This window comes from Podarcis erhardii (genome assembly GCF_964252035.2).
Source record: "Podarcis erhardii genome assembly, chromosome: 15".
Classification (NCBI taxonomy): domain Eukaryota; kingdom Metazoa; phylum Chordata; class Lepidosauria; order Squamata; family Lacertidae; genus Podarcis; species Podarcis erhardii.
This window is the reverse complement of record NC_138505.1, coordinates 11,897,518-11,923,512: the sequence shown is the minus strand read 5'-3', so window position 1 is coordinate 11,923,512 and position 25,995 is coordinate 11,897,518. Positions and strand designations below refer to the sequence as shown.

Genomic DNA, 25,995 nt, shown 5'->3' with positions numbered 1-25,995 from the left:
AGTAGATGGCACTGTGTAGCTGTCCAGAGTTCCCTTGGCTTGTAGAAGGAAAAGAAACCTTTTACCAGATGTAACTGTATACCTAAGTATCAATTATCATACCCAGCTCTCCCTCCATCACGTTTGCAAAAGTGCCAATTTCAGAAAAATACATATGAAGAAACAAGGCAAGTTCTGCCATTTGCAGGTTACTGGAAGGGATACTGAAGAGTCCCATATATTGTGGTGTAAAGAAATATCCACTCAACTTTGCTACATACAACCCTTTACCCACGACTCAGGAAAAAAAACCACAAAAAGCAATGTGTCACACATATGTAATTTATTCAGTACTGCCCACAGCCACCATAAAGCAATAAGCTACATATGTTTTTCAGGAAACTGTCATTTTGCAGCTGTGTGATGTGTTCACATTGTATTGTAATGGCCATTGGCTACAAACAATAACATTGGATCGATTGCTTTAGCACTTGGGGTGGGGGGAATCAATCGAGAGCACCGGCAGCTTGTTGATCATCTTGAGAACAGTCTCCAGCAATTGTGCATGCCTGTGTATGAGAGGGAGCGGGGCAGGAGGGAGAAAGAAAACAAAGATAGCAAAGATGAGTTACTATAGGTGACAAAATCAAAACCATACACAACCACTGTGCTTGTCCTCCCACAAATCCCATCAGACAGCTCCTTCTGGAGTAGCGTTTCCTCTTCTCCGCTCTGCCAGCTCCAGTGGGTTCAACCTTTGCAGGTTCTGGAGCCAAGACAGATGGTAAGACATGTTGCCTTATCTCCTCATTGGGACTCCTCCCCATACCACTATACCAAAAGCTCATGTTCTGGGACTATGTAATACTCCAATCCTTCCCCTAACCCCCAGGAGTTGGAGAACCTGTAGCCTGTTCAAATGTTGCTCAACTGTAGCTCCCATCAACCCTGGTTCTCCCCCCACTTGCCTTACAGCAGCCAGTTTTTAAAACTCACCTGTTGGATGCAGAAGGCTGGGTGATGTGGTCTGGAAGGAATCAATGCTGCAGCGATATCACAACTAAGGAAGCTACCAGTTACTGGAGAGACCAGTAGGAGCCCCAATCTGAGTTCTTCTATTAAAAGGAAAAAACAGAGATGTTAAGTATAATGAAGTCAAAGAGCAACTGTCATCTCCCATCTCTTACACAAATGTCGCTGCCATGCTCCTAGGCTCAGAAGGAACCACTCAGTCACAGAAATCAGACTGGGGCGGTAACAATCTCATCACTGGAGCCAACTTGGGAAGAGGAGGGAGTGCCCCCCTCTCTCACCCCCCCAAAACTGTGGAGGGCAAGCACTTACCCTCTTTGCATCTGCTGCCAGTTCATGCAGACAATGCAGATGGATGGACCAGTGGTCTGGCAGCTAGCTTAGGAATGTAGTTGGCTTCAGGGAGTCATCTACAAGGAGAGGGGGAAACACACACAATCAGACCCAAGGCCCAAAAATCCTTAGTTTACCTAATTTGTTTCTTGGCAGTTTTTCAGCTGTTCAAACATTTTCATGGTTTTATAGATTATCAAAGTGAGCTAGTGAAACTCATCATTAAAACTGCAGGCAACTAACTGCTCAATCTTGCCTAACTTTTATGGGAGTCCTCTTTTTTATGCATACTGGAAAGTTACAGAGTGCAGGGCTTCTGGAATCCCCCAGAAAGCTGTAATCTGGACAGCCAGATATTCGAAGTCAATCCTATATAATTACATGGCTGTAAGCCCCACTGAACTTCCAAGCAGATATGAATAAAATTGTATTTTAAGCTTTTCACATATGCTACCATTTTACCTATCAGATAAACTTTACCTGCTAAATCTCCACCAGGAAGGGAGGGAGGACCCCCAATTCAGGTTCACCATTCTGCAAGAAAGACGGTTTTGCCATTTAGGGGAAAAAATCCAGAAGAAACAAATTGTCAAGCATGACCTCTAGTCCACAAGAAGGAATATTCAAATTTAAAGAAATCCCATCAGCTTAAAAACTGGAGCAAAACTGTAAGGGCTGGGACATTACTTAGCCAGGCAGTGAGGTGCAAGTTTTGATACAGCAACTACCACCGCCTCCAGCTTAGACACTCTCCCAACTGATGCTCAGATTCCGCTTCTCAACAGCAAAATTCAGCCGAACGAGATTCCAAGTGAGATCATCATGTCAGTGGGAACTGGGGGAGGGTGGGTGAATTGACTATTAGCAGATAAGATAAAAGAAAAATTAGCGCAATATGCAAACTCACTTTTCTTCCTTTGGAGACAGGAGGACAAGCAGTCCAGTCCACAAAGGCTGGCTCTCTGGAGTATGTCCTGCATTCTGAAGGAAAGAAAAGTAATCTATGTACATAAATACATACATATAAAAATGAACTTGATCTACAGCCCTTCCTCATCAGACCTAAGTCCCATCAGACAGTTCCTTCTGGAGCAGAGTTTCATCTTTCCCCTCTGCTGGCCCCAGTGGGTTCAACCTTTGCAGGTTCTGGCGCCAAAACAGAAGATAAGACGCAATAGGATTTCTTCATTGGGACCAGAGTGATGCTTTAGGTTTGAGATTCCTAGATCTTATTTTTGCTAGCATGTGGCTGTTCGATTTTGAGGGGAAAAACATACCTGTTGGAAGCACCGTCTTTTAAATTAAATGCTCCGTTCTGCTGTTAGAAAGAAACAGCAGATCCTGGAAAGCAAGAGAAAATGATTATTATTAAGTCCTGATTTGCAGCTATGACCATACAACCTCACACAAGTCCTGCTGAGCTCTTAAGCCTCAGAAAGGACCACTCAGTCACAAGAAATCAGACTGGGGCGGTAAAAGTCTCATCACTGGGGAGACAGCAGGTGCGAGTTGGGTGGCGATACAGAAGCAAGAGCAAAAATACACTAACCCAGAGGTTAGGAACATGTCAGGTCCTCCAGATGTGGCTCAACTACAACTCCCAAAATCCCTGCTAATGCTGGCCAGGGCTGATGGAAGCTGAGACTCTAACAACATCCCCACCCCTATATTAAACAGTGCATAAATTTAAAAATGAGCTGTAGCTCCAATACTCACTTTTTTTGGCCAGGGCCCTTGTACCTGTGTAGGACATAAGAACTTGTTCAGTAAAAGGAAGCTCAAGACAGAATGCATTTGCTATGCGGAGGAGCAGCAGTTTGATCAGGGCTTTGGTAACTCTATTGCCATGAGACTAAATGTCGTCCATCAACGTAGGTCATCATTTCAAACCAAACAGTCAAGCGCAAACAATTGAAACACACCCAGCGCACAAAGGTCTCACCTCCCCATCATTCAGATGCACTGGTCCTCAAACATACCTCTTAAGGGATTTCCACACAGCTGCTCCTCGTTCAGGAATATACACCCTGTAATTAAGGAAATCGGAAGCATTTTTTATTTTATTTTGTATACCCATTCATTCCTCCCTCAGCAAGCTGGAAGGTCTTGTGTTCTCAGACAGGAAGCTGACATCACTAGACATCAGATATATGCTTGTCAATTTTAACATCACTGAACACAGTAAGGCAGCAAAAAGGAGCTCAAAACAGCTGGTAGGGTGTGCTGGAAGCTTTCTATTTTTGAAGTACACCCAGAGGATTTGTCCAGAGAAATTCTGCCCCCTCCCACTAGAAATCTGCTACACTGGCTGCAACAAGACTACTTTGCTTCTCCTCAAATGGACTAGTTCCCCTTGCTCAGGATCTGAGAGCAAATCACCAAAAATTAGTGACTAGATAAACAGAAATATCTCAAGTTTAAGGAAAATGTTTTGGCTTCTACATTATCCAGCTGGTCATGTTATTCAATGAGCACTGTAGCCAAAGCGGCAGTTACAGAAGTGGTGGTGAATGGAGTGCTTTGTTTTTAATTACAGCTCCTTGATGTCCTCAATGCACTTTAAAAAATGGGGTTGGCAGACTTTATAAATATAAATAAAATACTTACATGTGGTACAGACACATAGCTGATGACTCTTGCAGCTGTAGAATGGGGGAATATGAAAATATATATATATCAAAAAATAAAATAAAAACCACACTGCCTTCAATCACTAATGCTGCTATACCAAAGGTGCGTATGAGGGCGAGATTCTACACAACTTGACCACATGGTCTTTGTGTCTTGGACACAGAACAATTTTGTCAGGGCACTTTGGCAAAATCTACTTCCATCTCCCACACCGATGCTCAGGGCTAGTGCTACTCAGAATCTGGTAAAGGTTTTCTCCACTGAAGCCTCAGAAAGAGAGAGTTCGTGGATTTCATCTCTGTAGCACTTGATGCCCTTGTAACAATGGCTAGAAAGGGCACCCAGGGAAGTTCTCTTTTTAACAGATTGAGCTATGCGGTACAGTTTAAAATATGATACCAAGTACAGCATTCTAAGGTCTTCAGAAAGAGCAAGTGGGCTTCATGGATCTGTTGGAACACATACACAGCCACCCAGCAAGAAATGAAGGATCATTGCAGAGTTTTATCCCAATCCTACTCTGCAACATGCTAGATCATGGTTAGAACTAGCTTCTAAAACATGGCATTCAAATAGAGTACACCTCATAGTACATTTTCAAGTTTTATGTTTGGACATCAATGTAAATACACAACATATTATATTTTAAAAACCTCCCATGTACCAAACGTCAATTGCCCAACAACTGCTCATCTTTCCAAGTATGTACAAAGAACAGCTTAAACACATTTGATTTCCACCTCACCTGGAAAGCACAGTTGCACATGATCTTGCAAATTCAGGTCTGGAGGGAGAAAAAGCCAACAGCTGATTATAAGCTAGACATTAAAAAGTGATATAATCTTAGAAAGTAGTAACTGACTATGGCAACCAGGAGTCCATTCTCAGAAACAGAAGGATGTCCTCACAGAACTTTTCAGTACAGGTCTGTGTAGTTTCATCAGAGAAAGACATTAAGTATACAGAGGGAGGGCTAGCCCCAGACATATCCCCCTTATGGCTGGGGAATTTATACCAAAACCATACTTGATCTCAAAAGCTTTTAAGCAAAGGCAGAGTGTGAGGGAATGCGCTCACTATGGATTTGATGTGGTGGGTTGGAGCAGATGGCTTACAATAATGCCAATTCTAGGGCCCCACCAATGCTATGCATCCTACCACTTTAAACAGTCATGGTTTTCCCCAGAGAATCCTGGGAACTGTAGTTTGTTAAGGGTGCTAAGAGTTGTTAGGTGACCCCTATTCCTCCTACAGAGCTACAATTCCTGAAGTGGTTTATCAATTAATCCCCAGAGTACTCAGTGAAGGGTAGCTCTGTGAGGGTGATTTGGGTTTCGATTTCCAGTGACCAACTTTAATCAGAAAGATCTACAGCAGACCCTTAAAAGTTATGGAGAAATGAAGCCCTAACCTATGCATTGTATCTCAAAAGCATATTGCACCAAGCTCAGATTTCTTTAACACAGCACAGAGCTACACCATGAAAAATCATTGGATTCCTAACAATTATTATTTTCTGAATAATAGATAATAAAATAACAGCACAGAAAGTAATAATAATAATAATCATCATCATCTTTATTACACAAGCTGGATCAGATCCATAATAAGAAGTTAGGCTTCTGTAAGCCTTCATCATATTTATGCTTCATGGCCTGTGTTGCATAAATCTGTAAAAATTAGTTTATAAACACTGTAGCCTGGGAGCCTTGTGGTCGATGAATGGAATATAAAACTTTTTTAAAAAAAATTATGGATAATGCAGCAATGCTTGATGGGCACACAGGCCCTTATTCACATTTTCTGATAGGCATCCAAGTCGGTAGCGTTTTTAAGCGTCCACAGGCACGTACAAAAGTCTACCTATTCCAGGTATCAGGAATCGCTGCGAGATATTTTATGAAAAGCAATTAAAAAATGAAATCAAATCAAGTATTGATTACACCCAGCCGTTAACTGGCAAATAAAGTAACCTTCATTTGTATTTCAGCCACCTCTTATATAGAACTGGCCGAATGCTTACTCAGAAGTCCCACAAGAGATCCAAGGGCCTTGCGCCCAATTAAGCGTTGCACGAGCTTGCAGGATCATACGCGGCCCGTCGACCACATCCTTTCTCAACAAAAACGCTCAAGGGGTACTCAATCTTCACACCTAAAGATGAGGGAAAGAGTGCAGAAGCCCTTTAGTGGGATTTTTAGGCCCGTAACCCTCCACAAATCGCGGATGGCACCGGATTAAAAAGCAATAACTCTCCCTCCTACGCCCTTTACCTACCTTGCCGCAGGACTGCCATAGATAGAGAAACAGTGCCCGCCCGCTGAAGACTTAAATACTCAGTAGCCGCAGAGCATGCCGGGAACTCTTCCCCGCCTTCCCTTTCTGCCCAATGGCCATCGCTTTTTACAAATTCGCCCGTTTAGCGCGTGCATCGAGACGGTTAGAACGCATGCGCCGTCTTTTACAACTGCTTGAAGACGACCGTGACCATAGAGATAGAAAGAGAGAGCTCTATGGCCTTCTTTCTATCCCTACGATAGCCAGTACTAGTTTCGAGAGATAATAGTATTACAGATTTTTCATACTCTGTCCCTGTCTGCACGACACAACTTCTGGAGCGGAGAATTAAGGGGCTTTTACCATGGAGATATGAAGGTATAGAACCGTGTTACTGCCCCTCCTCTTTAAAATGGTCAATGGCGGCCATCTTCATCTCCTTTTCAATTGATACCGGAAGTATAGCCTTTGTGTGTCGCTCTAATTTTTCAGATGACCTTATTGTCTCTAGGACATTTTACGAAAGGGCAGGGCGGGAAGAGGACTGCGCAAGCGCAATAGAAAAGCATCAAGCACGTGTAAAAGAAAGGACGCAGGGATTCCGTAGGCGCACTGGCCTCGATCAGCGGGGGGGGGGGGGGGGGCGAATGGAATGGAGCTGCACGTGTAGTACTAGTGATAACGAGAACGGCCCCGAGCATGCGCAGCATTCTAATTCTTCCCTTGCCCGGAGTACGTATACAAAGGATTTCCGAGCAAGTTTGCGATTCCTCCTCTTTTTGGTGTGCTGTTTCGCCCCAAACTCATCATCTGAAAACATTTTGCTTCCCCTGCAAAAATTATTGGGAAGCAAGTCAAAGCTTGCAGCAAGTTTCATACGACAAAGTAGAAATGTTTATGCAAATATGTTGCTAATGGCTGCCAGTCCAATCAGGTAAACTATCAAGAAATTGACCAAGTCAGGACAATTCAGAGTTTTTGAGATTAAACTGCTTATCACACAGCTGATGGGACAGTGGAAATAGAATCACCATCACAGTTTACTTGCGCAATTACAAATGGAACTGAATTAGATGCAGCCCTGACCCCCCCCCCCCAAAGGATCTGGCATTCTACCACTGAAAATCACTAGGAAATGAGTTTGGTCATAAAGGTGGTGACTTCCACAACTAGAACCTGACATGCTACATAAGTAAGTGTATTGGCTGGCAGTGGGCCAGTGGTGCAAAAGGCCCCAAATGGCCACCACCCAAGGCTCAGTGGGTTCACCGGAACTGCAGTTCTTAATTTGCAGATTGAACAGTTTGCATAAGGACTTTCAGACAGGACCTCTGTGCTGCTCTTTGACTCTTGCTCCAGGGGAGGAAAGCCGTTTCTACTGAAACAATTGTTAAAATGGAAGGGTCCCTATTTTAGCAGTTTTGTTGCCAACCCCTTCCCCCTCCCACACCAAGGTGGGAGCATGCCTCAGTGCAGCAAAGGAACCACCAGAGCACACCTTGATTTCCCAATTGTTTCCTTGAAGCTACATATGACATCAGGTAACAGGGACACAGGTGGCGCTGTGGGTTAAACCACACAGCCTAGGACTTGCAGCTCTGAAGATCGACGGTTCGAATCCCCGCGATGGGGTGAGCTCCCGTTGCTTGGTCCCTGCTCCTGCCAACCTAGCAGTTTGAAAGCACCTCAAAGTGCAAGTGGATAAATAGGTACTGCTCCGGCGGGAAGGTAAACGGCGTTTCCGTGTGCTGCTCTGGTTTGCCAGAAGCAGCTTAGTCATGCTGGCCACATGACCCGGAAGCTGTACGCCGGCTCCCTTGGCCAATAAAGCGAGATGAGCGCCGCAACCCCAGAGTCAGCTACGACTGGACCTAATGGTCAGGGGTCCCTTCACCTTTTATGACATCAGGTATGGGGTGGGTGGCCATGACTTGGGGAAAACAGCCTTGTGGGCCACTAGGGGATGTCTGCTGGGCTAAATTTGGTCTGCAGGCTAGCAGTTCCCCACCCTTGGCTACCAGGCTGTACAGACACAAACGAAGACACAGAGGTTAAATCTGTGCTCCTTGTCTTGTGACTTTGAGGCAGGATAAGAATAAATGAAACAAAGAATGAGAGACGTGGGAAAGGGTTTTGGCCATGTTTTCATATTCACATTGGCAGTAAGAAAAATATGCAAAAATAAATAAACACAAATCTGTAACTTTTCACAAATACGTAGCTTGATGCCCTCTCTCGGGGGACTCAGGCCTTGGTAACCAGGTGCTGCTCCACCATTTGGGGCAAAAAACCTTGCAGGAAGTGGAAGAACTCCTGGAAGACGGACGCTTGCTCAGGGTCTGTCGAGAATCTCAGGCTGATGCGTGTGTCTTGCTCGCGGGAAGTGCCACCCCTGCTGACCTGGGCACAAACTGTGAACTGGAAGAGAGGGTCTGTGGGCTTTGCTTCGCACTCCTGCTGGGAAATGGCCTCAGACACTTTTGCTTCCAGCTCCAAGGAGCTGGCCTTTTGGTGCTGGGTTTCGGGCGATGGCCCCTGGAGCTGCCGCCGGATGCGGCGACGGCCCAGCCACATGCGATGCCAGACGGCGCAGTTCCAGGTCATGCTCTCCTCACCAGGGAGCAAATCATCAACTCGCAGCCTTTTAGCGGGTAGAGAGACATTGCTCTCCCCCTTGTCTAGAGGACGCTTGGAGCCTACCGACAGCTGCTGAGTCTTTGCTTCTAACTCCTCCTCTTCCTGTTTCACCTCAGAGACTTCCTGCTCCTCCCCAAGCCCCTGGCCCACCTCCACACAGCTACATTTGAGCACGTCCCTTAAGACAAAGGCTACGCTAGCACAGACCTTCTGGAACCAAAGTAGGTGGAAGTCCCCGGCCTGGCCCAGAAGCTCATGGGCTTGAGTGGGCGGCACCGCCATTGTTAGGGGAAGGCCAATGACAAGGCTCTCAGCAACTGGAGCCTCGGTGGCGCCCGGCTGAAACAGGCGGACGAGCCCCCAGATCTTGCCCTTGCTGGACTTGCGCTGGTACTGCAGGCTGCGGCAGTACTTGGATGCGTTGCAACAGCAGCGCTGGAAGCGCAGCGCCGTCTTCTCGTTGACATTGGCGGCGACGTTGTGGCTCTGCTCAAAGGGGTCCTGGAGGTTGAAGGGCCCCAACTTGAGCTTGCTGCCCGCTTCAGAGGAGGACAGGAAGCTGGGCAGAGGCAGCGGACGGCCCTCCCACAGCGAGATCACGCAGCCAGTGAAGTCGTAATCCTCGAAGACGCGGAAGAACTCGGACAGGAGAGAGCCTGGAAAGTAAGAGGCCGGCAGCCAGTGAGCCACGGAGATGCGAGGGAGGTTTTGCACAAAGTACTACCAACAGCAATTCAGTGCTTCCATCACATAGGAAGCTCCCTTATACTAAGTCAAACCACTGGTCCCTCATGCACCAGTCTTGTCTACACTGACAGGCAGCAGTCAGTTTCAAAGCAGGGAATCTTATCCCAGCTCTACCAGGAATCTTTCTCCAGTCCTACCTGGAGATGCCTGGGATTCAACCTGGAACCTTCTGCAGTCAAAGCAGGTGCTTCACCACCAAGCTGCTCCCCTTCCCCTAAAAATGTTTCCAAATAAGTGTTTCCCAAACTTGGGTCTCCAGCTGCTTTTGGACTACAACTCCCATCATCCCTCACCACTGGTCTTGCTATCTAGGGATGATGGGAGTTGTAGTCCAAAAACAGCCGGAGACCTGAGTTTGGGAACCGCTGTTCTACATAAAGTGAAGATTTAAAAAGGGAGCTGCCTTATGCAGAGGCAGACCACCCGTTTAACTCAGTCCTGTCCACACGGACTGGCAGCAGGACTTTAGGGCACAAGACATTCCCAGCCCAACCTGGAGATTGAAGGGGGGGGGGGCTTCTTCTGCATGTAAAGCAGATACTGTCCCACTGAGCTATGGCCAATGTCCTAGACTCCCATCTGCACATTTAAAGGAGAATAACAGGAAAGTTTGCACTTTAATCTGGGTTTTAACCTCCTGAGAGCAACTCACAAAGATCTTCCTTGTTCCCGCTGGGCTCCAGCCGCGCAGAATCCTTGGGGAAGCTGCAGTCCCAGCCATCCACCACAGTGTGTTCCTCTTCCACTAGGGAGCAGAGGAGAGTGAGAACGCTCTTTCCAGAAGCATTGCCAGGAATATCACATTTGTGTGTGTGTGTATTCATTAATCTTTAGGTTTATTAATCTTTTACATTTCAAAAGACGAACAACAAAATGAACCCTGAACCCTCCCCTCCCCAGGTAAGTGTATTTCAGCATCGAATGAATCGCTGTCCTCATTTCAGGTGATTTCACCAGAACAGACAGGTCCAAAGACGTCTGTGTGTAGCCAGTGGCTGCAGGGACTGGGAATACCATTCAATATTTGCACCTTGCTTTTCCTCCCACAAGGAAGCCCAAAGTGGGTGTTAACAATTTGTACAACATAAATAACAACAAGGAGGGCAAAACCAGGATCTAGCTAAGTGATGAATAAAGCTGTACAGAACCCCAGCTTGCTTTCTTGGGGTGGGAGGGTAGGTACCTGAGAGTTCTTTCAAGTGAGCGACCGTAGGTAGGATGGGTGGGGTGCGTGTCTGCAGGAAGAAAAGCACCAGCAGGGTTAGGGCATAGTTATTGAGGAGGGGGCCTCCGCCAAATGGGTTCCCTGTCAGAAAGGAAAGGAGGCAGCTGTTAAGTGGAAATAAAGCTCTGGCTTCCCACTGCCACCAGACCCCTCCCTCCCTGGGCCACAGCCTGCAGAATCCGAAGCTTTATCGCAGGGATCACCAACGTGGCGCCCTTGGTTGCCAGAAACCCTCATGGTACCTATGAAAGGTCTCGGTAAATATACCTCTAAAAACCCAAAGTGCACAGTAGACATTTGCTCTTGTGGTTCAGTTCCTGTTTCCACTGGCTCAGCCAATCAACAGTGAACACGCCCCCTTAAACATACCTACATTTGATTGGCTCCTACCCCTCCCCTCCATTCTGAACAGGGGACAGATGCAGCAAGGGAGTGACTGGCACAGGCTCCCTTTCCTCACTGATGGGGTGGCTGGTTGTGGGGAGGCAGGGAATGCCCACATTATTTTGTACGCCTTCATCTCTCAGTCTGCTCTTTTAGATGTGGTGGCCATTCCATTCCATGGCAGCCATTTTGTAGCCGACACCCATGGCACATTTTTGTAGCTCCAAATGACGGCGATGATTAAATTTATTACCTGCCCTTCGCTAGCAGGTTACAACAATTTAAAATTCAGTATTTCAACAAACTACAGTCAAAGGAATAAAAGGGGTCCTAAAAACATACATCTCAGGTGTTTACACTGATGGGCGACAACCCTCCAGGGACCCAAGCAAGGAGTCTCTCCAAGCCCAAGCTAAAGATGCTGAAGATTGAACCAGAGACCTTCTGCATGCAAAGCAGATGCTCTACCACTGAGTTGCTATGGGCTGTCATCTCCATTCACAAGTTCTGTTGAGTCCCCTCCCCCCCTTGTTTCTCCACTTTACCTGCCAGCGCCTGCTGCTTTGCCCAATAGCGCACTACATAGACCAAAGGCCGCACTCGCTCGTCCATCTCGGTGCAAAGCTGCAGGAAGCGCGTGTTGCAGATGGCCAGCCTATCATGGAGAGAGAATCCAGATAAGAGGACAGTAAGTCAGGACCCTGACACAAGGCAGCTACCCTGCACCCCCTGAGCATACAGCTAAAATGGAAGTGGGAAAAGTGTCTCATTTGTAACATCAGACTCATTTTGAAAATATCAAGCACCAAAATGAGAGAGGAAATCAATGCCTAAGAAACAATTCCCTGAGACCTCGTGTACTTAAATGGTCGTGTTCGTAGTGCCACCACTGGGGGCTGCCTGACTGGCACTGATCTGTGACATGACCTTTTCAGTGGTGGCTCCCTGACTGTGCAATGTCCTCTCCAGCATTGTGTGCCTGTCTCCATCATTCTTAACTTTTATGAGGAATCTGAAAATGTTCCTGTTTATCAAGGCATTTGGTGGCTGAAGAATACTGTTCCTGGAAACCTTGAGATCATTGGAAGAAAGTCTATGTTTTACATTGTAATTGTGTTTTAGAACGTTTTATCTGTAACTAGTTTCAGTATGTTTTAATGTATTGTAGAATGCATTTGCTTTATTTTTGGTTTTTAAATCGTGTAACTTTTTGCCATCCTGGGCTCCTTAGGAGGAAAGGCAGGCTATAAATTCAATAAATTAATAAAATGGAAAGAACCTTTGGCCCTCCAGATGTTGCAAAACAAAGACGCCCCTTAGCCCTAGCAAGCATGGGCAACAGCCAGGGGTGATGGGAGCTGTGATTCAGCAACATCCAGGAGGGCCGAAGGTGTAATGCAACAATGCGAAATTTAATAAAGGGATTCACACACACAAACACACACACACAGCCCCCGTACTTGTTGTTTATGGAGATGTCACCACGCAGGCCCGATTCCTTGTGCCAAAACTTGACAACCGGCCGACGGGCAGTCAGCACGGCCTGGACATTGTGGACTCCCGGAACGCACTTCCGCATCATGGCGGCAACCAACTCCAGCACTTCAGGCACTGTGGCGGAAGCCAAGTCAATATCGCTCAGGATCGAGTCCTCCGAGCTCGAGTCCAGCTCCACGCTGGCTCCGTCCTCAGCCTGGAGGAGAAGGTGCATTTGGAACAAGCTGTTTTTATCCTGAATCAGAGTGTTTCTCTGTCTGGCCCAGTGCTGACTACTTTGACTGGCAGCATCTCTCCTGGGTTTCAGATCTCTCCCAGCACTTCATGTAGATTCTAGTGCGTTGCAGACCTCTTTTCAGTGTAGGAATCTGCCTTATACCAGGTTGGAGCAATGGAACGCCTAACTGCACTGTCCAAGTAGCAGTAGGTTTCAGACAGGCCATCTTTCCCAGCCTTGCCTGGAAATGCTGGGGATTAAACCTGGCACATGCACGCTACAATTCCCAGAGTTCCCCGATTGTTAAACCGCTCTAGAAACTGTAGCTCTGTGGGGGTAGAATGAGTATGTGTCTCCTAACCACTCTCAGCACCCTAAACAAACTACACTTCCCAGGATTCTTTGGGGGGAAGCCGTGACTGTTTAAAAGTAGGAGGCTACTGCTTTAAATGTATAGCAGACATGAGTGGAGAGAATGGAGACCTCTAGGCATTGCTAACTGGCCACTCCACCTTCTCCAGCCCTGCTCCACACCCTCCTCGAGTGCTTTTCCTTGGCTGGAATCTGTCAGTGAACAGTAAGCATGTGTCTAGGTTACCAGGATGGGGGGTGGAGAGAATTTTGTGCATGTAGCAACCTCTGACTTGTGAGTGCCTGCTGTACAAAGGCAAGAGAGTCACATCCATTAGTCCACCCACTTTTGCATGTGGCTCCTTGGAAGCTGTGAGAGCTAGTGCTCATTAGGACCGGCGGGGTGGGAAGAGAGGAAAACCAGCAGTAGGGGGAACCACAGCCAAGGATAGATGGAACCAAGAAGATCTGCTCTTGTCTCCATCCTCCTCCCTACAGCATTCTACAAAGGCAACACTTAGACTACGTGCCACCTCCTAGACTGGTTGGAAGTAAGGAAGTGGGTTGCGGCAAGAGTATTATTAGCCCAGAAATGGAAACAAGAAGAAATTCCGACGAAAGAAGAATGGCAGACGAAATTAATGGACTATGCAGAATGACAGGAAGGATTCGAAACCTGCGGGACCAGAGATTTACAGACGATTGGAAGAAGTAGATGAATTATTTGAAGAGCAACTGTAATCAACAAATTACACTAGTAGGACTACAAGAAGTTTTGTAAGGAGAAATATACAAAATGTTACAAAGTATAAAAGATAGAGATATTGGTTATGAGTTTGAAATGTAATAGGGAAGATAAGAAATGCATACTGAGAGATCAGATTGGAAAATTTTCAGACGGGATTGATGGAAGTCAAACATTTGAATAAGATGTAAAAGTATGTTTAATTACTGTTGAAAATGATATGTTAAAAAAACTAATAAAAAATTATATATATATATTTTTTAAAAAAGGAAGTAAGGAAGTGGGTAAGCAGGGGCCAGCTGAGGACAGGCCCTTATGGACTCCACTGATTCAGCTTAAAGCAACTTCCTATGCCATTGACCTCTGGAATTCTGAAATACACCGTCTCTGGACAGGGATCTTCCATTTGACATCATGGTGGTGAACAGTCAACTAACCTCAACTCCATCCGTTTGACAAGGTAGCAGCCATCACCCTCGGCTCATGGCAGCCGGATCCATGCAAGAATAACAGTAGCTACAACTAGGGCTGCTGATTAATGGAGGACGGCATCCCTACCACACCAGGAGCAGGAAATCTTTTTCAGTCTCAGGGCCAGATTCCTTTTTGGGCAGGCTTCCAAGGCCCACATGCCATGACCCACTGCCTGAAAGGTTGCCTAGCAGGAAAGGGGGCTGTCAGACTGAAAGGGTTTCCCACTCCTAGTCCAAGACAGACTGAAGGAGACATTTGTAACTCCATCTGCTGTTAATGTCCTCTGCTCTGGGTCTCACCTGTGGCCCGCTAGGTTGCTTGGCAGAGGCCTGGAAGTTTTTTGTCTTCTCGAGGTCCAGGAACAAATCCAGGTCGCAGCCAGAGACATCGAAGCCATTCACCGAGGAACCAAAGGGGAGAACAGCAGAACCTGGGCATGGAGAGGGGGTGAAAGGTCAAATGAAGATCCAAGGTTGGACCATCAGCAGAGGTCCAGGGCAGCAGCTTACCGGGGAAAAACTCCAGGAACACCTCCTGGAAGAGAGTGACCAGCAAGTCCCGCAAGCGTCGTTCGCTCTCGGAGAACTCAAAGAGCTGCACCATCAAAGACATCTGGGCATCCACCTAGAAACATAGGAACAAAGGAAGCTGCCTTATACCCAAGTCAGACTATTGGGGTCGTCTAGGCCTGTAGTGTCTACACTGACTGGCAGCAGCTGTTCAGGATTTCAGACAGGAGTCTGATTGCAGATGCCTGGGCTTGAACCTGGAAGTTCCTGCATGCAGATACTCCACCACAGAGCTATGGTTTCTGCCCTAAAAACAAAGGGATATTCCAGTCCCCATGATCCTAACTGAACAGCTGGTTTAAAACAGAGCACAGGAAATTGCCTCATACAGAATCAGACTATTACATCCATCTAGCTCTCTACTGTCTGCACTGGCCGGCAGCTCTGCAGGGTTTCAGACATGGAATCTTTCCCATGTCAGGGATTGAACCTGGGACCTTCTGCACACAAAGCAAATACTCTGCTGATGAGCTAAAGCCCTTTGCCCACCTGCAGGCGGGAGACCAATAGCAAGCCTTTGGGTTTAATACTTTTAAAGCTGTCGCTAGTCCTATCAAGCAACCACATCCGTTCAGTCTCCTCCAGCACTTGGGATCAGGAATAAGTTACAGACAGGGCAAGAAAAAGAAACCAGGGTTCACTCACGTTGTCAGCTTGGCACAACTTTTGTGCCAGCTTCTCGGGGCTCAGCTGTCCTTGTCTGGCTGACCCCTGCTTCCTGGGGGGCGTGTATTTGAAGTCCTTCTTCTCTCGAGGCTTGACACGCAGCTTCTGACCCCCCAGGCTGTGCTGGGGCTGTGCCAATACTTTCTCCAGCACTGTCTCATTCTGTAGCTCCACAATCGCATAGACTCCCTAGCAGCGCGTGAGGCAAGAGAAAAGAAAAGAATGTCAGTTTCTGGGTCATCTCACAATCCTCCTGCCCTGTCTAGAAAAAAGAAGCTATAATGCATGCTCAGCTTTAATAGATTAATGTCTTTAAAACAGAATGAACAGATCAAGAGAAACAACACCCTTTATTAGGATGAACAAGCACTTGAAATGCATGATGAAGGCTTTCTGACTTAACAAATACCGTATTTTCCCCTCTATAGGACGCACTTTTCCCCCTCCAAAAATGAAGGGGAAATGTGTGTGCATCCTATGGAGCGAATGCAGGCTTTGGGCAAATATCCGCAAGCCTGGGGAGCCCGGCGGGAGTTCCCGCTGGGCTCCCCAGGCTTGCGGATAGCAGCCTCCAAACCCGACCTGGTGTGGAGGCTGGCGGTGGGGAAAGCAGCGCTTCTCCCCACCACCAGCCCCACAAGCTCGGGGGACAGCGGGGAGGCAGAGCGCCGCCTTCCCGCTGTTCCCCGACCTGGTCTTTGGGGCTGGCGGTGGGGGAAAGCAGCCCCCCCCCGCCAGCCCCAAAGAGCAGGGCGAAAGGAACCCAAAGCCTCCAGAGCCCAGTGGGAACTCCCGCTGGGCTCCAGAGGCTTCGGGTGAACGCACCTTGAACGCACAGAATGCACCTTGACTTAGAGGGGGAGAACAAGAATTTTTTCCCCCTCCTGTTCTCCCCCTCCTATGGTCCGGTGCGTCCAATAGAGCGAAAAATACAGTAATTCTTCCTCCAGCTAGGTGGTCCAGAGGGCAGGAAATATTTCTGTGTATTGTCCTCCGACAAAAATGTCAGGGCAGTGTACAGCAATATAAAAACATTTCTAAAAGACCATTACAAGCAGAATAGAAGGATCATTAAAATGATTGTGAGCAACTCCCTAGGCCTGCTGCAGTTGGATTTTCCCCAATGGAATGTTATTTTGAAAACATGCAACCCACTCCTACGCGTGTTTACTCAGAAGTCCCACTGTGCTCAATGGAATTTACTGCCAATAAAGCTGCATGTGAAAAGCTTTTGAAGGTTAAGCCTCTCTAAGTCTTGGGAACAAAGGAGCTGGGAAATATTCAGGAAAGGGCAACCAAAATGGTCAAGAGGAGAGAGCAACTACCCTGTGATGAAAGGTTCCAGCATTTGGGGTTTTGTAGTTTCCAGAAAAAAGCAGGCAAGAGGTGAGGTGACAGAGGTGGAAAAAATTAGGCATGGCATGGAGAAAGCGGACAGAGAAAGGTTGTTCTCCCTCTCTCTTGGGAACATCCAATTAAGCTGAATATTAGAACATTCAGGACAGATAAAAGAAAGTTCTTCTTCACACAGTGCATTGTTCAGCTATGGAACTTGCTCCCAAAGAAGGCAGGGATGGTCACCAACTTGGATAGCTTTGAAAGAGGAGGAGACAAATTCATGGAGATAAAGGCTACCAATGGTTATTAGCCAGGATGGCTACACTCTGTGTCTCCACTGTCAGAGGAAGCAGGCTTCTGAATATCAGCTGCTGGGCTGATAGACAGGTTAATACAGTGGTACCTCGGGTTACATACGCTTCAGGTTACATACACTTCAGGTTACAGACTCCGCTAACCCAGAAATTGTGCTTCAGGTTAAGAACTTGCTTCAGGATGAGAACAGAAATCATGCCCCGGCGGTGCAGCAGCTGCAGGAGGCCCCATTAGCTAAAGTGGTGCTTCAGGTTAAGAACAGTTTCAGGTTAAGAACAGACCTCCGGAACGAATTAAGTACTTAACCCGAGGTACCACTGTACATTAGCAGGATTTTAGAAATACAGTGGTACCTCTGGATGCGAACGGGATCCGTTCCGGAGCCCCGTTCGCATCCTGAAGTGAACGCAACCCACAACTGTGCGGGTCTCGATTTGCCGCTTCCGCGCATGACATCATTTTGCGTATCTGCGCATGCGGCGAAACCCAGAAGTAATGCGCTCCTTTACTTCCAGGTCGCCGCAGAGCGCAACCCGAAAACGCTCAACCTGAAGCTACTTCAACCCGAGGTATAACTGTACTTGTAATGACATTATGAATAGACAATAAGTAATTTCAATGATTTTTCAATATAAAATGGAGATGTGGTATGATGCTAAACAATAGAACCAGGGAAGGGGCTAAGGGAAAGTCAACTTTTTTCTTTTTATGTTTGATTATGAAGATGTATTGTTGTTGTTTTTTATCTCTGTTATTTTTGGAAAATTAATAAAATATTTAAAAAATGATTATCAGCTGCTGGAAAGCACAGGAGGGCTCTTATGCTCAGGCCTTGCTTGCATGCTACCCAGAGGCATCTGGTGGGCCACTGTGTGAACAGGATGCTGAACTAGAGAGGCCACTGGCCTGATCCAGCAGGCTCTCCTTATGTTCTTAAGGTAAAGGTAAAGGGACCCCTGACCATTAGGTCCAGTCATGGCCGACTCTGGGGTCGCGGCGCTCATCTCGCTTTACTGGCCGAGGGAGCCGGCATACAGCTTCCAGGTCACGTGGCCAGCATGACTAAGCCGCTTCTGGCGAACCAGAGCAGCGCACGGAAACGCCATTTACCTTCCCGCCGGAGTGGTACCTATTTATCTACTTGCACTTTGATGTGCTTTTGAACTGCTAGGTTGGCAGGAGCAGGGACCGAGCAATGGGAGCTCACCCCTTCGCAGGGATTCAAACCGCCGACCTTCTGATCGGCAAGTCCTAGGCTCTGTGGTTTAACCCACAGCACCACCCGCGTCCCCCTTATGTTCTTATCTGTCTCATAAAGTTTATTTTCCTGCTCCCCTGCAAAGCTTATTCAACGGAGTGTGTTAAATATTGAAAGTGGTAGGAACCCAAAAGTAAAGTTAATACACTCTTGGATGGTATCATTCTCTGTGAAATGAACTGAAGGGAGAACTGAAACCATTTTAATATAGTGCTTTATGTCTCTTGCTGTATGTGCTCTTTCTTTTGCTCAGTGGCAAAGTATCTGCTTGGCATGCAAAGACCCCGGTTCAATCCCCAGCATCTCCAGGTAGGAATGAGAAATAACCCCCCTGAAGCCCTGGAGAGCTGCTGCCCATCAGAGTAAACAATACTGAGCTAGATGGACCCGCTGGTTCAGTTTAAGGCAGCTTCCTATCTTCCCAAGAAGCAGCTATCGAGGTTTTACTAATTTGATGCCAAAGGCTATACCTTATCCTTGTCCATTACCACATTGGCCACCTCCCCATAGGCCTGGAAATAATCACTCAGCTCAGAGGCTGGTGTCCCCTTCCGAAAACCACTGACAAACACACTGCGAAGCTCTTGGGCCTGCCGGACAGTGCGGAGGTTTTCCAAGCGCTGGTGTTTCTTCCCACGAAGGTGGTCATCCAGGCTGGGCTCTGCAGCAGAAAAACCAAGGCTTTTGTTTGCTTATTTTAATCAGCTTTTAATACTGCCCTTTTGACATGATGACCCCAGAGCAGTTTACATCAATAAACATTTAAAAGCAATACGATGCAAACCAAGTATAATAAAAACAGTTCCAGAACTCCAACACACTTACTCCAACACAGAACTCCAAAGATTCATTATATTGGTTTTAGAATGATTTTTGTAGTGATATGTTTGCCACCCTGGGCTCCTTTGGGAGGAAGGGCTGGATACAAGTTGAATAAATAAATGGTAATAATATAAAAGTATTTACATTCCGCCATCTGATGTAAACTATCAAGGCAGTCTACTATGATATATACAATACAAATACAGCAAAACATAAAATGCCATTAACACGCAAAATCATTGTTAAAATGCCTGTCTACTCTTAAAACTGAATAGGCTTATCAACATAAAACTACGTCTTCAAGAGGTGTTTGAAAGTCAAAAGTGAGCATGCCTGCCTAATCTCTGCCGGAGTTTTCCATCACATGGGACCAGCAACACTAAATGGCTGGTTTTTAGCTGAGGTGAGTCAGGCCTCTGTTACACAGGGCACCATTACAATGCTCCTGTGGATTATCTCAATGATCGAGCTGAGATATAAGACTCAGGGGGCCATTAAAGTAACTTGCCACTTAAAGTAACCTGAAACCTTCACTTTCAAATGAATCTGTTAACAAAACACGCACACACAAATAAAAATAGTTAACATCCATATGAAGCTGGGTGAAATCAGGGGATTTGGAGTTGGATAGCACCAATATGCAGATGTCACCCAAAACATCAAAATGACACACCTGACATAAAAATCACATAAAAGCCATTTTGAACCAGTGTCTGGTCACTGTAGTGGGCTGCACAAGGGCATTTCCCCAAAAACTACAGCCCACCTACCCTACTTCTGATGTCTTATGTGGCATCAGGTGTGAGGGAGGCAAAGGGGTGGTCTTCCATCACTTTGAAATCTGTTTGTAAGCTGTTTACATTGCAAAAATAAGGATTTATTTATATAAGGCACACTTGGTGCCTTCATTACATATTTTTAGGTGCCAGGTGAAAACATTCCTCTTCAACCAGGCCTCTGAGTGATACAACAATATATGACATTTAAATGTGCATGGGTGTCGTTGTTCTGCTATTATATTACTATGTTTTTATGTTGTAAACTGCCAGGTGATCTTCAGATGAAAGACAGTATATAAATTTAATAAATAAGAACATATCAATAGTCTTCCCCATCACTCAAAATTGGTATGGATAATGCTTTTCAATAACTGATTAAGGCCAAATTTGGAACGCCATGAGCGCTTTTGCCTCCCTGTTTTCTAGATGTCAACAGCTTGGAAAGTGTATACAGAGGAATATGAAACTGATTTTAACTGCATGGGGCCCTTTCGCAAAACCACTGTTCCATGGGCCTACTAAAGGGGGAAAGGTCAACTCAGCTGCTCTTGCAGAAGAAAAAATATACATATATATTCATTGCTTAAGAACACAAGGAAAGCAGTTTCTTTCCATGGTTTAGGACTCTTGTACGTTAGCTGCTGTTCGTAAGTAAGGCAAGATTGCCTCAAGTGTGTAACTTTACTTCTCAGGAGGCTCCAAAAATCCTGCAACAGGCGAAGTTTTCCTTCATCACAACTTCCTCATATCACCAAAACCTTCACTTCAGCTGAAAAGTTTTGAAATATACAGGAATTTCGCAAGGTGTGGGGAGAAGAGTAACCCGGCAGCAGGGGCTGAGCAACTGCAGCCCTTCAGACGTTGCTGGGCTCTTAATTCCCATCAGCGCTGGCCAAGATCTGGGAGCCTGAAGGGCCATCGATTCCCCATCTCTGCCCTCCTGCGCTTCCGAGACAGAACACTTAACTCGAGTCCAAGTTCAGCCTTGGAAGCATTTGAGCAAGAGAGAAGAGAGTGCCTCTGGCCACGTGCAGAGTTCCAGACCCAGTTCTCTCGTTTGGTGCGTGTGCATAGGGCAATATAAAACCTTTGTACACCCGCAGCACAGGCCCCCACCTCCCGACCTTCGGCCCCACTCACTATTGGCCACCGCCACATGGCAGAGGCGACACCGAAAGCCCCCGCGGGGCAGAGACTCCACATCTCCCAGCCCCGAATCCGCCATTCCGGCGCTCGCCACTCCCACCGCCAGCGGCCGGTTCTTCCAATAAATAGGTCCCCGGCGGTTCCCATGCTTGGCTCCGCAACTTCCGCCGGAAGAGCTCGGGTGTTACACGCTACTTCCCCAGCTCTGTGGTTCCGCCGGTCTAGGCGCAATTCTCTCTTCCTCCACGCGCCGTCGTTGCTCCTAGGGGTGCAGGGCAATTCGCTTGGAGAATCAACTTCCGGTGGCGATTCGGCGGTCGCCATATGCGTGGTAGAAGCCGCATGTGGCGTTACCGAGTTTATTCCTGCCAAAGGGATAGGGAGGAGTCCCCCCACCGATACGACTGTGGTTCTTCCCTCTCGCCCAAAAAAGGATGGAAGGAGGGTCCGCCTCGCCTACAGCTGAGATGGTGGAGGCGAACTTCTTCCATCGAGCTCTTCCATTTCTGCACTTACATAGCCCCCACAAAACTACCTCATATTAGATTCCTTACACATGTTATTCCCCTTCACATATTTGTGTATATATTGCTAAGTTTTGGCGGGGTAAATTGTATGCCTGAGCGCCATTCTAACTTCTGGATCCCGCAGGGCTTCAATTCCAGGAATAGCCAGGCTAGCTTCCAGGTGAGGTAATAGCCTTCTAAGTGTGGGCCATTAAGGTAACAAAGGAAGTAGCTCTGTGCCAGACACAAATGGGTGGGACCTCCCATTCCAACATCTCTCTGTCCTGGTAAGCAAGCATTTTCACAGTGCAATGACATCCCAAGCAAGCAAAAACGCCCAAGGAGGGTGCAGAGCAGGAGCTACTGAGGCTGGGGAAGGTTTGTGACTCAGGGATAGATAGGTAGCCGTGTTGGTCTGCCATGGTCAAAACAAAATAAAAAAATTCCTTCCAGTAGCACCTTAAAGACCAACTGAGTTAGTTCTAGGTATGAGCTATCTGAAGAAGTGTGCATGCACACGAAAGCTCATACCTAGAACTAACTCAGTTGGTCTTTAAGGTGCTACTGGAAGGAATTTTTTTATTTTGTTTTGACTGTGACTCAGGGAGACATCCCAAGGTGTACCTAGAGAAGTCCTTGGGTTCCCCCATCCTGGGTTACAAAGTAGCCGTAGTGCAGAAGGACAGTTAAAATAGGTATTGCCAGTTGGTCAGCAAAGGGTGATATGAAAGGTACCAACAGTGTGTTGTGAGGAATTGCCCAGTTTAAAAATGTTTTGAATAGTTGGCTGTTACCTGCTACCTGTGGGAACGCGGGTGGCACTGTGGTCTAAACCACAGAGCCTAGGGCTTGCCAATCAGAAGGTTGGCAGTTCAAATCCCCGCGACGGGGTGAGCTCCTGTTGCTCGGTCCCAGCTCCTGCTCACCTAGCAGTTCGAAAGCACGTCCAAGTGCAAGTAGATAAATAGATACCACTCCGGCAGGAAGGTAAACAGTTTTCCGTGCACTGCTCTGGTTCACCAGAAGCAGCTGTCATGCTGGCCACATGACCCAGAAGCTGTCTGCAGACAAACGCTGGCTCCCTCGGCCTATAGAGCGAGATGAGCGCACAACCCCAGAGTCGTTCGCGACTGGACCCAACGGTCAGAGGCACCTTTACCTTTTTACCTGCTACCTGCAGGCCTCTGGCATTGCTTGCTCATGGGTAATAGTTGGTGGTTCCTTTTACAGAAGTTGCAGAGGCCCGGATTTCATAGTGGGGCAGCTCTTTTGGGAAAGGGGCCATACCCTTTATAAGTTCCCGGCATTTAAAACGACTTGGAGCACAATGGCAGTTTCAAGCTGCACACCCACACCATTAAGGTAGCTTAGCCTCAGGCATGTGAGGGGTTCTCTGTCCTGGGCAAGTTAAGACAGAATTCTTGGTACTAGTGCCGCCGGGTCGCAAACAGGAAATTCAAGCCCTGGGAAGGCTGCAGAGGCCTTTACTCCCATTATTGCCTATACAAAGGTACCATTAACCTCCATTGCTCTGCTCACTTTTGCCTCTGCTGCTGCCCACCTTTGGTATATTCCTGCCACACCAGAAGGGAATCTGGCCCTTGCTGTGAATAAACCCACTGCCATCATAGATAACTGCAGGCAGTGTCCTGAATGCCAGTTACAGTGGTACCTCGGGTTAAGTACTTAATTCGTTCCGGAGGTCTGTACTTAACCTGAAACTGTTCTTAACCTAGAATCATAGAATCAGAGTTGGAAGAGACGACAAGGGCCATCGAGTCCAACCCCCTGCCAAGCAGGAAACACCATCAGAGCACTCCTGACATATGGTTGTCAAGCCTCTGCTTAAAGACCTCCAAAGAAGGAGACTCCACCACACTCCTTGGCAGCAAATTCCACTGTCAAACAGCTCTTACTGTCAGGAAGTTCTTCCTAATGTTTAGGTGGAATCTTCTTTCTTGTAGTTTGGAACCATTGCTCCGTGTCCGCTTCTCTGGAGCAGCAGAAAACAACCTTTCTCCCTGAAGCACCACTTTAGCTAATGGGGCCTCCCGCTGCTGCCGCGCCGCCGGAGCACGATTTCTAATAATAATAATAATAATAATAATAATAATAATAATAATAATAATAATAATAATTTTTATTTGTACCCCGCCCATCTGGCTGGGTTTCCCCAGCCACTCTGGGCGGCTTCCATAGAAACCAAAAATACACTAAAATATCACAGATTAAAAACTTCCCTGAACAGGGCTGCCTTAAGATGTCTTCTGAATGTCAGGTAGTTGTTTATCTCTTTGACATCTGCTAGAAGGGCGTTCCACAGGGCGGGCACCACTACCGAGAAGGCCCTTTGCCTGGTTCCCTGTAGCTTTGCTTCTCGCAATGAGGGAACCGCCAGAAGGCCCTTGGCGCTGGACCTCAGCGTCCGGGCAGAACGATGGGGGTGGAGACGCTCCTTCAGGTATACTGGGCCGAGGCCGTTTAGGGCTTTAAAGGTCAGCACCATCACTTTGAATTGTGCTCGGAAACGTACTGGGAGCCAATGTAGGTCTTTCAAGACCGGTGTTATGTGGTCTCGGCGGCCGAGAACTTCTGTTCTCAACCTGAAGTTCTTAACCTGAAGCACTATTTCTGGGTTAGCGGAGTCTGTAACCTGAAGCGTATGTAACCCAAGGTACCACTGTATTGGAAACTGCAGAACTCTTGCACTCGGGTCCCACTTGTGGGCTTCCCTTCGAGGCATTTGGTTGGCCACTGTGAGAACAGGATGCTGGACTAGATGGGCCATTTTGACTGATCCAGCAGTGCTCTTCTGATATTCTTACTGGCACCTACTTTTGTTTTAGCAACCTTCAATCCTCTCAGCTTTAATCCTCAAAGCTCCCATTGCCCTACAAGGTTGGTTCAGTGTGAGAGAAGAGAGAAAGTATGCAAAAGCTCATATTTCATTTTACTGTACTATAGTATGGAATACTGTATTTTATCGTATAAGAAATAAAATCAATAAAAATACAAAATAAAACTCCTAAGGCAGCTAGCACAGCACGTTACAGTTGCTACAAAAGGCGCAACAGTAACATTAGGTGGTCCACAGAGACCCTCAGCAATTTTCAAGTGGTTCGTGGGGGAAATAAGTTTAGAAATCCCTGCTCCAGATGATGTAGGCCCCTGAAAAGGAAAGGGGCCTCAGGGTCCCAGAATGTGGTTTAGTACAAAGCCCAAACGTGTAGGTTGCCAAACTTGTGACGATTCATGAGGGATTTGGGTTACTGTGTGACCAATCACAGCCAACTCCCCCTTCATTCTGAAACTTTCAAATCCTCACTCCAGAGACCAGTACAGTTATGAGTAGGAAACACGTGGGTTATGCTGGGTAAGAAAGCGGGGGCGGGAGATGGCGCAACCCCCTGGCTCTGCATGGCTTCCTCTTCCTCCAACACCGGCCCCATGCTGTGTCTCTTGATTTCCTCAAGATCTCACTCCCCCCCCCCTTCCATCGCTACAGCCTGTCTTCAGGAGGAAAGGTTCCCAATGTTCCTGAAAAGCCGCTGTGCATTTTATGCCTTTCGCAACCAGAACGGACTTAGTCTACGGGCATTTCTATAATCTGAATAGTTTAATCCCAGATGAGGACTGAGATGGGAGATTAGCAGAGAGCTGTAGGGCCTGTCAGAGAAGGGATTTGCCTTAGAAGACTGTCTGGGCTAAGAGCGGAAAGGCAGTGCCGTTTCCACCATCCTCTTGCATGAGATAACTGATTTTTTTTAGGGTCCACAACTACATGGCAGGGATGAAACTGGTAAAAGTGAGGACTTATTTCCATTGAAATGAAAAGTTAAACTGAGCCTCCAAGTGTTTTTGCAGTGTAGAAACCGGAGTCGTTACACTGGGAGGACAAGTCTCTGAAAAGCACAGGTGCTTTTTAACTGTGAACATACTGAGTCTATGAGAGCCTCCCTGATACTTTCTATCCTGTCCTCAGCAAGTACCGGTGGATAATTCAAGGACAAAAAGCTAATTCTCTCACTTTATCTGTGTGTCTTATCTAAGAAGTGAGTGATGTTCTC

At 47.0% G+C, this 25,995-nt stretch overlaps 1 protein-coding gene and 1 long non-coding RNA gene across 4 annotated transcripts; both read right to left on the bottom strand.

Moving 5' to 3' along the window:
- Nucleotides 1-339: 339 nt before the first annotated feature.
- Nucleotides 340-6,267, bottom strand: LOC309330105. 2 transcript variants are annotated; one of them, XR_014151264.1, is made up of 11 exons: nt 6,253-6,267; nt 4,721-4,759; nt 3,952-3,986; nt 3,324-3,371; nt 3,061-3,084; nt 2,622-2,685; nt 2,252-2,325; nt 1,825-1,878; nt 1,324-1,421; nt 976-1,094; nt 343-548 (listed from the first exon to the last, which is right to left on the bottom strand). It is a non-coding gene; the product is annotated as an uncharacterized lncRNA (long non-coding RNA). The 2 variants fall into 2 exon arrangements; XR_014151263.1 differs by having other exon boundaries at nt 340-548; nt 2,622-3,084.
- Nucleotides 6,268-8,369: 2,102 nt separating this feature from the next.
- On the bottom strand, nt 8,370-21,570 carry TUT1 (terminal uridylyl transferase 1, U6 snRNA-specific). Of its 2 annotated transcripts, none has more exons than XM_081840950.1 (10): nt 21,417-21,570; nt 19,146-19,336; nt 15,744-15,953; nt 15,039-15,153; nt 14,829-14,959; nt 12,706-12,938; nt 11,791-11,900; nt 10,820-10,942; nt 10,289-10,381; nt 8,370-9,545 (listed from the first exon to the last, which is right to left on the bottom strand). In XM_081840950.1, exons 1-10 carry the CDS (start codon nt 21,499-21,501, stop codon nt 8,497-8,499), a joined length of 2,340 nt encoding a protein of 779 aa, XP_081697076.1. In that variant the 5' UTR covers nt 21,502-21,570; the 3' UTR covers nt 8,370-8,496. The 2 variants fall into 2 exon arrangements, with proteins under 2 accessions (XP_081697076.1, XP_081697077.1); XM_081840951.1 differs by lacking the exon at nt 21,417-21,570 and adding an exon at nt 20,268-20,723.
- Nucleotides 21,571-25,995: the final 4,425 nt, after the last annotated feature.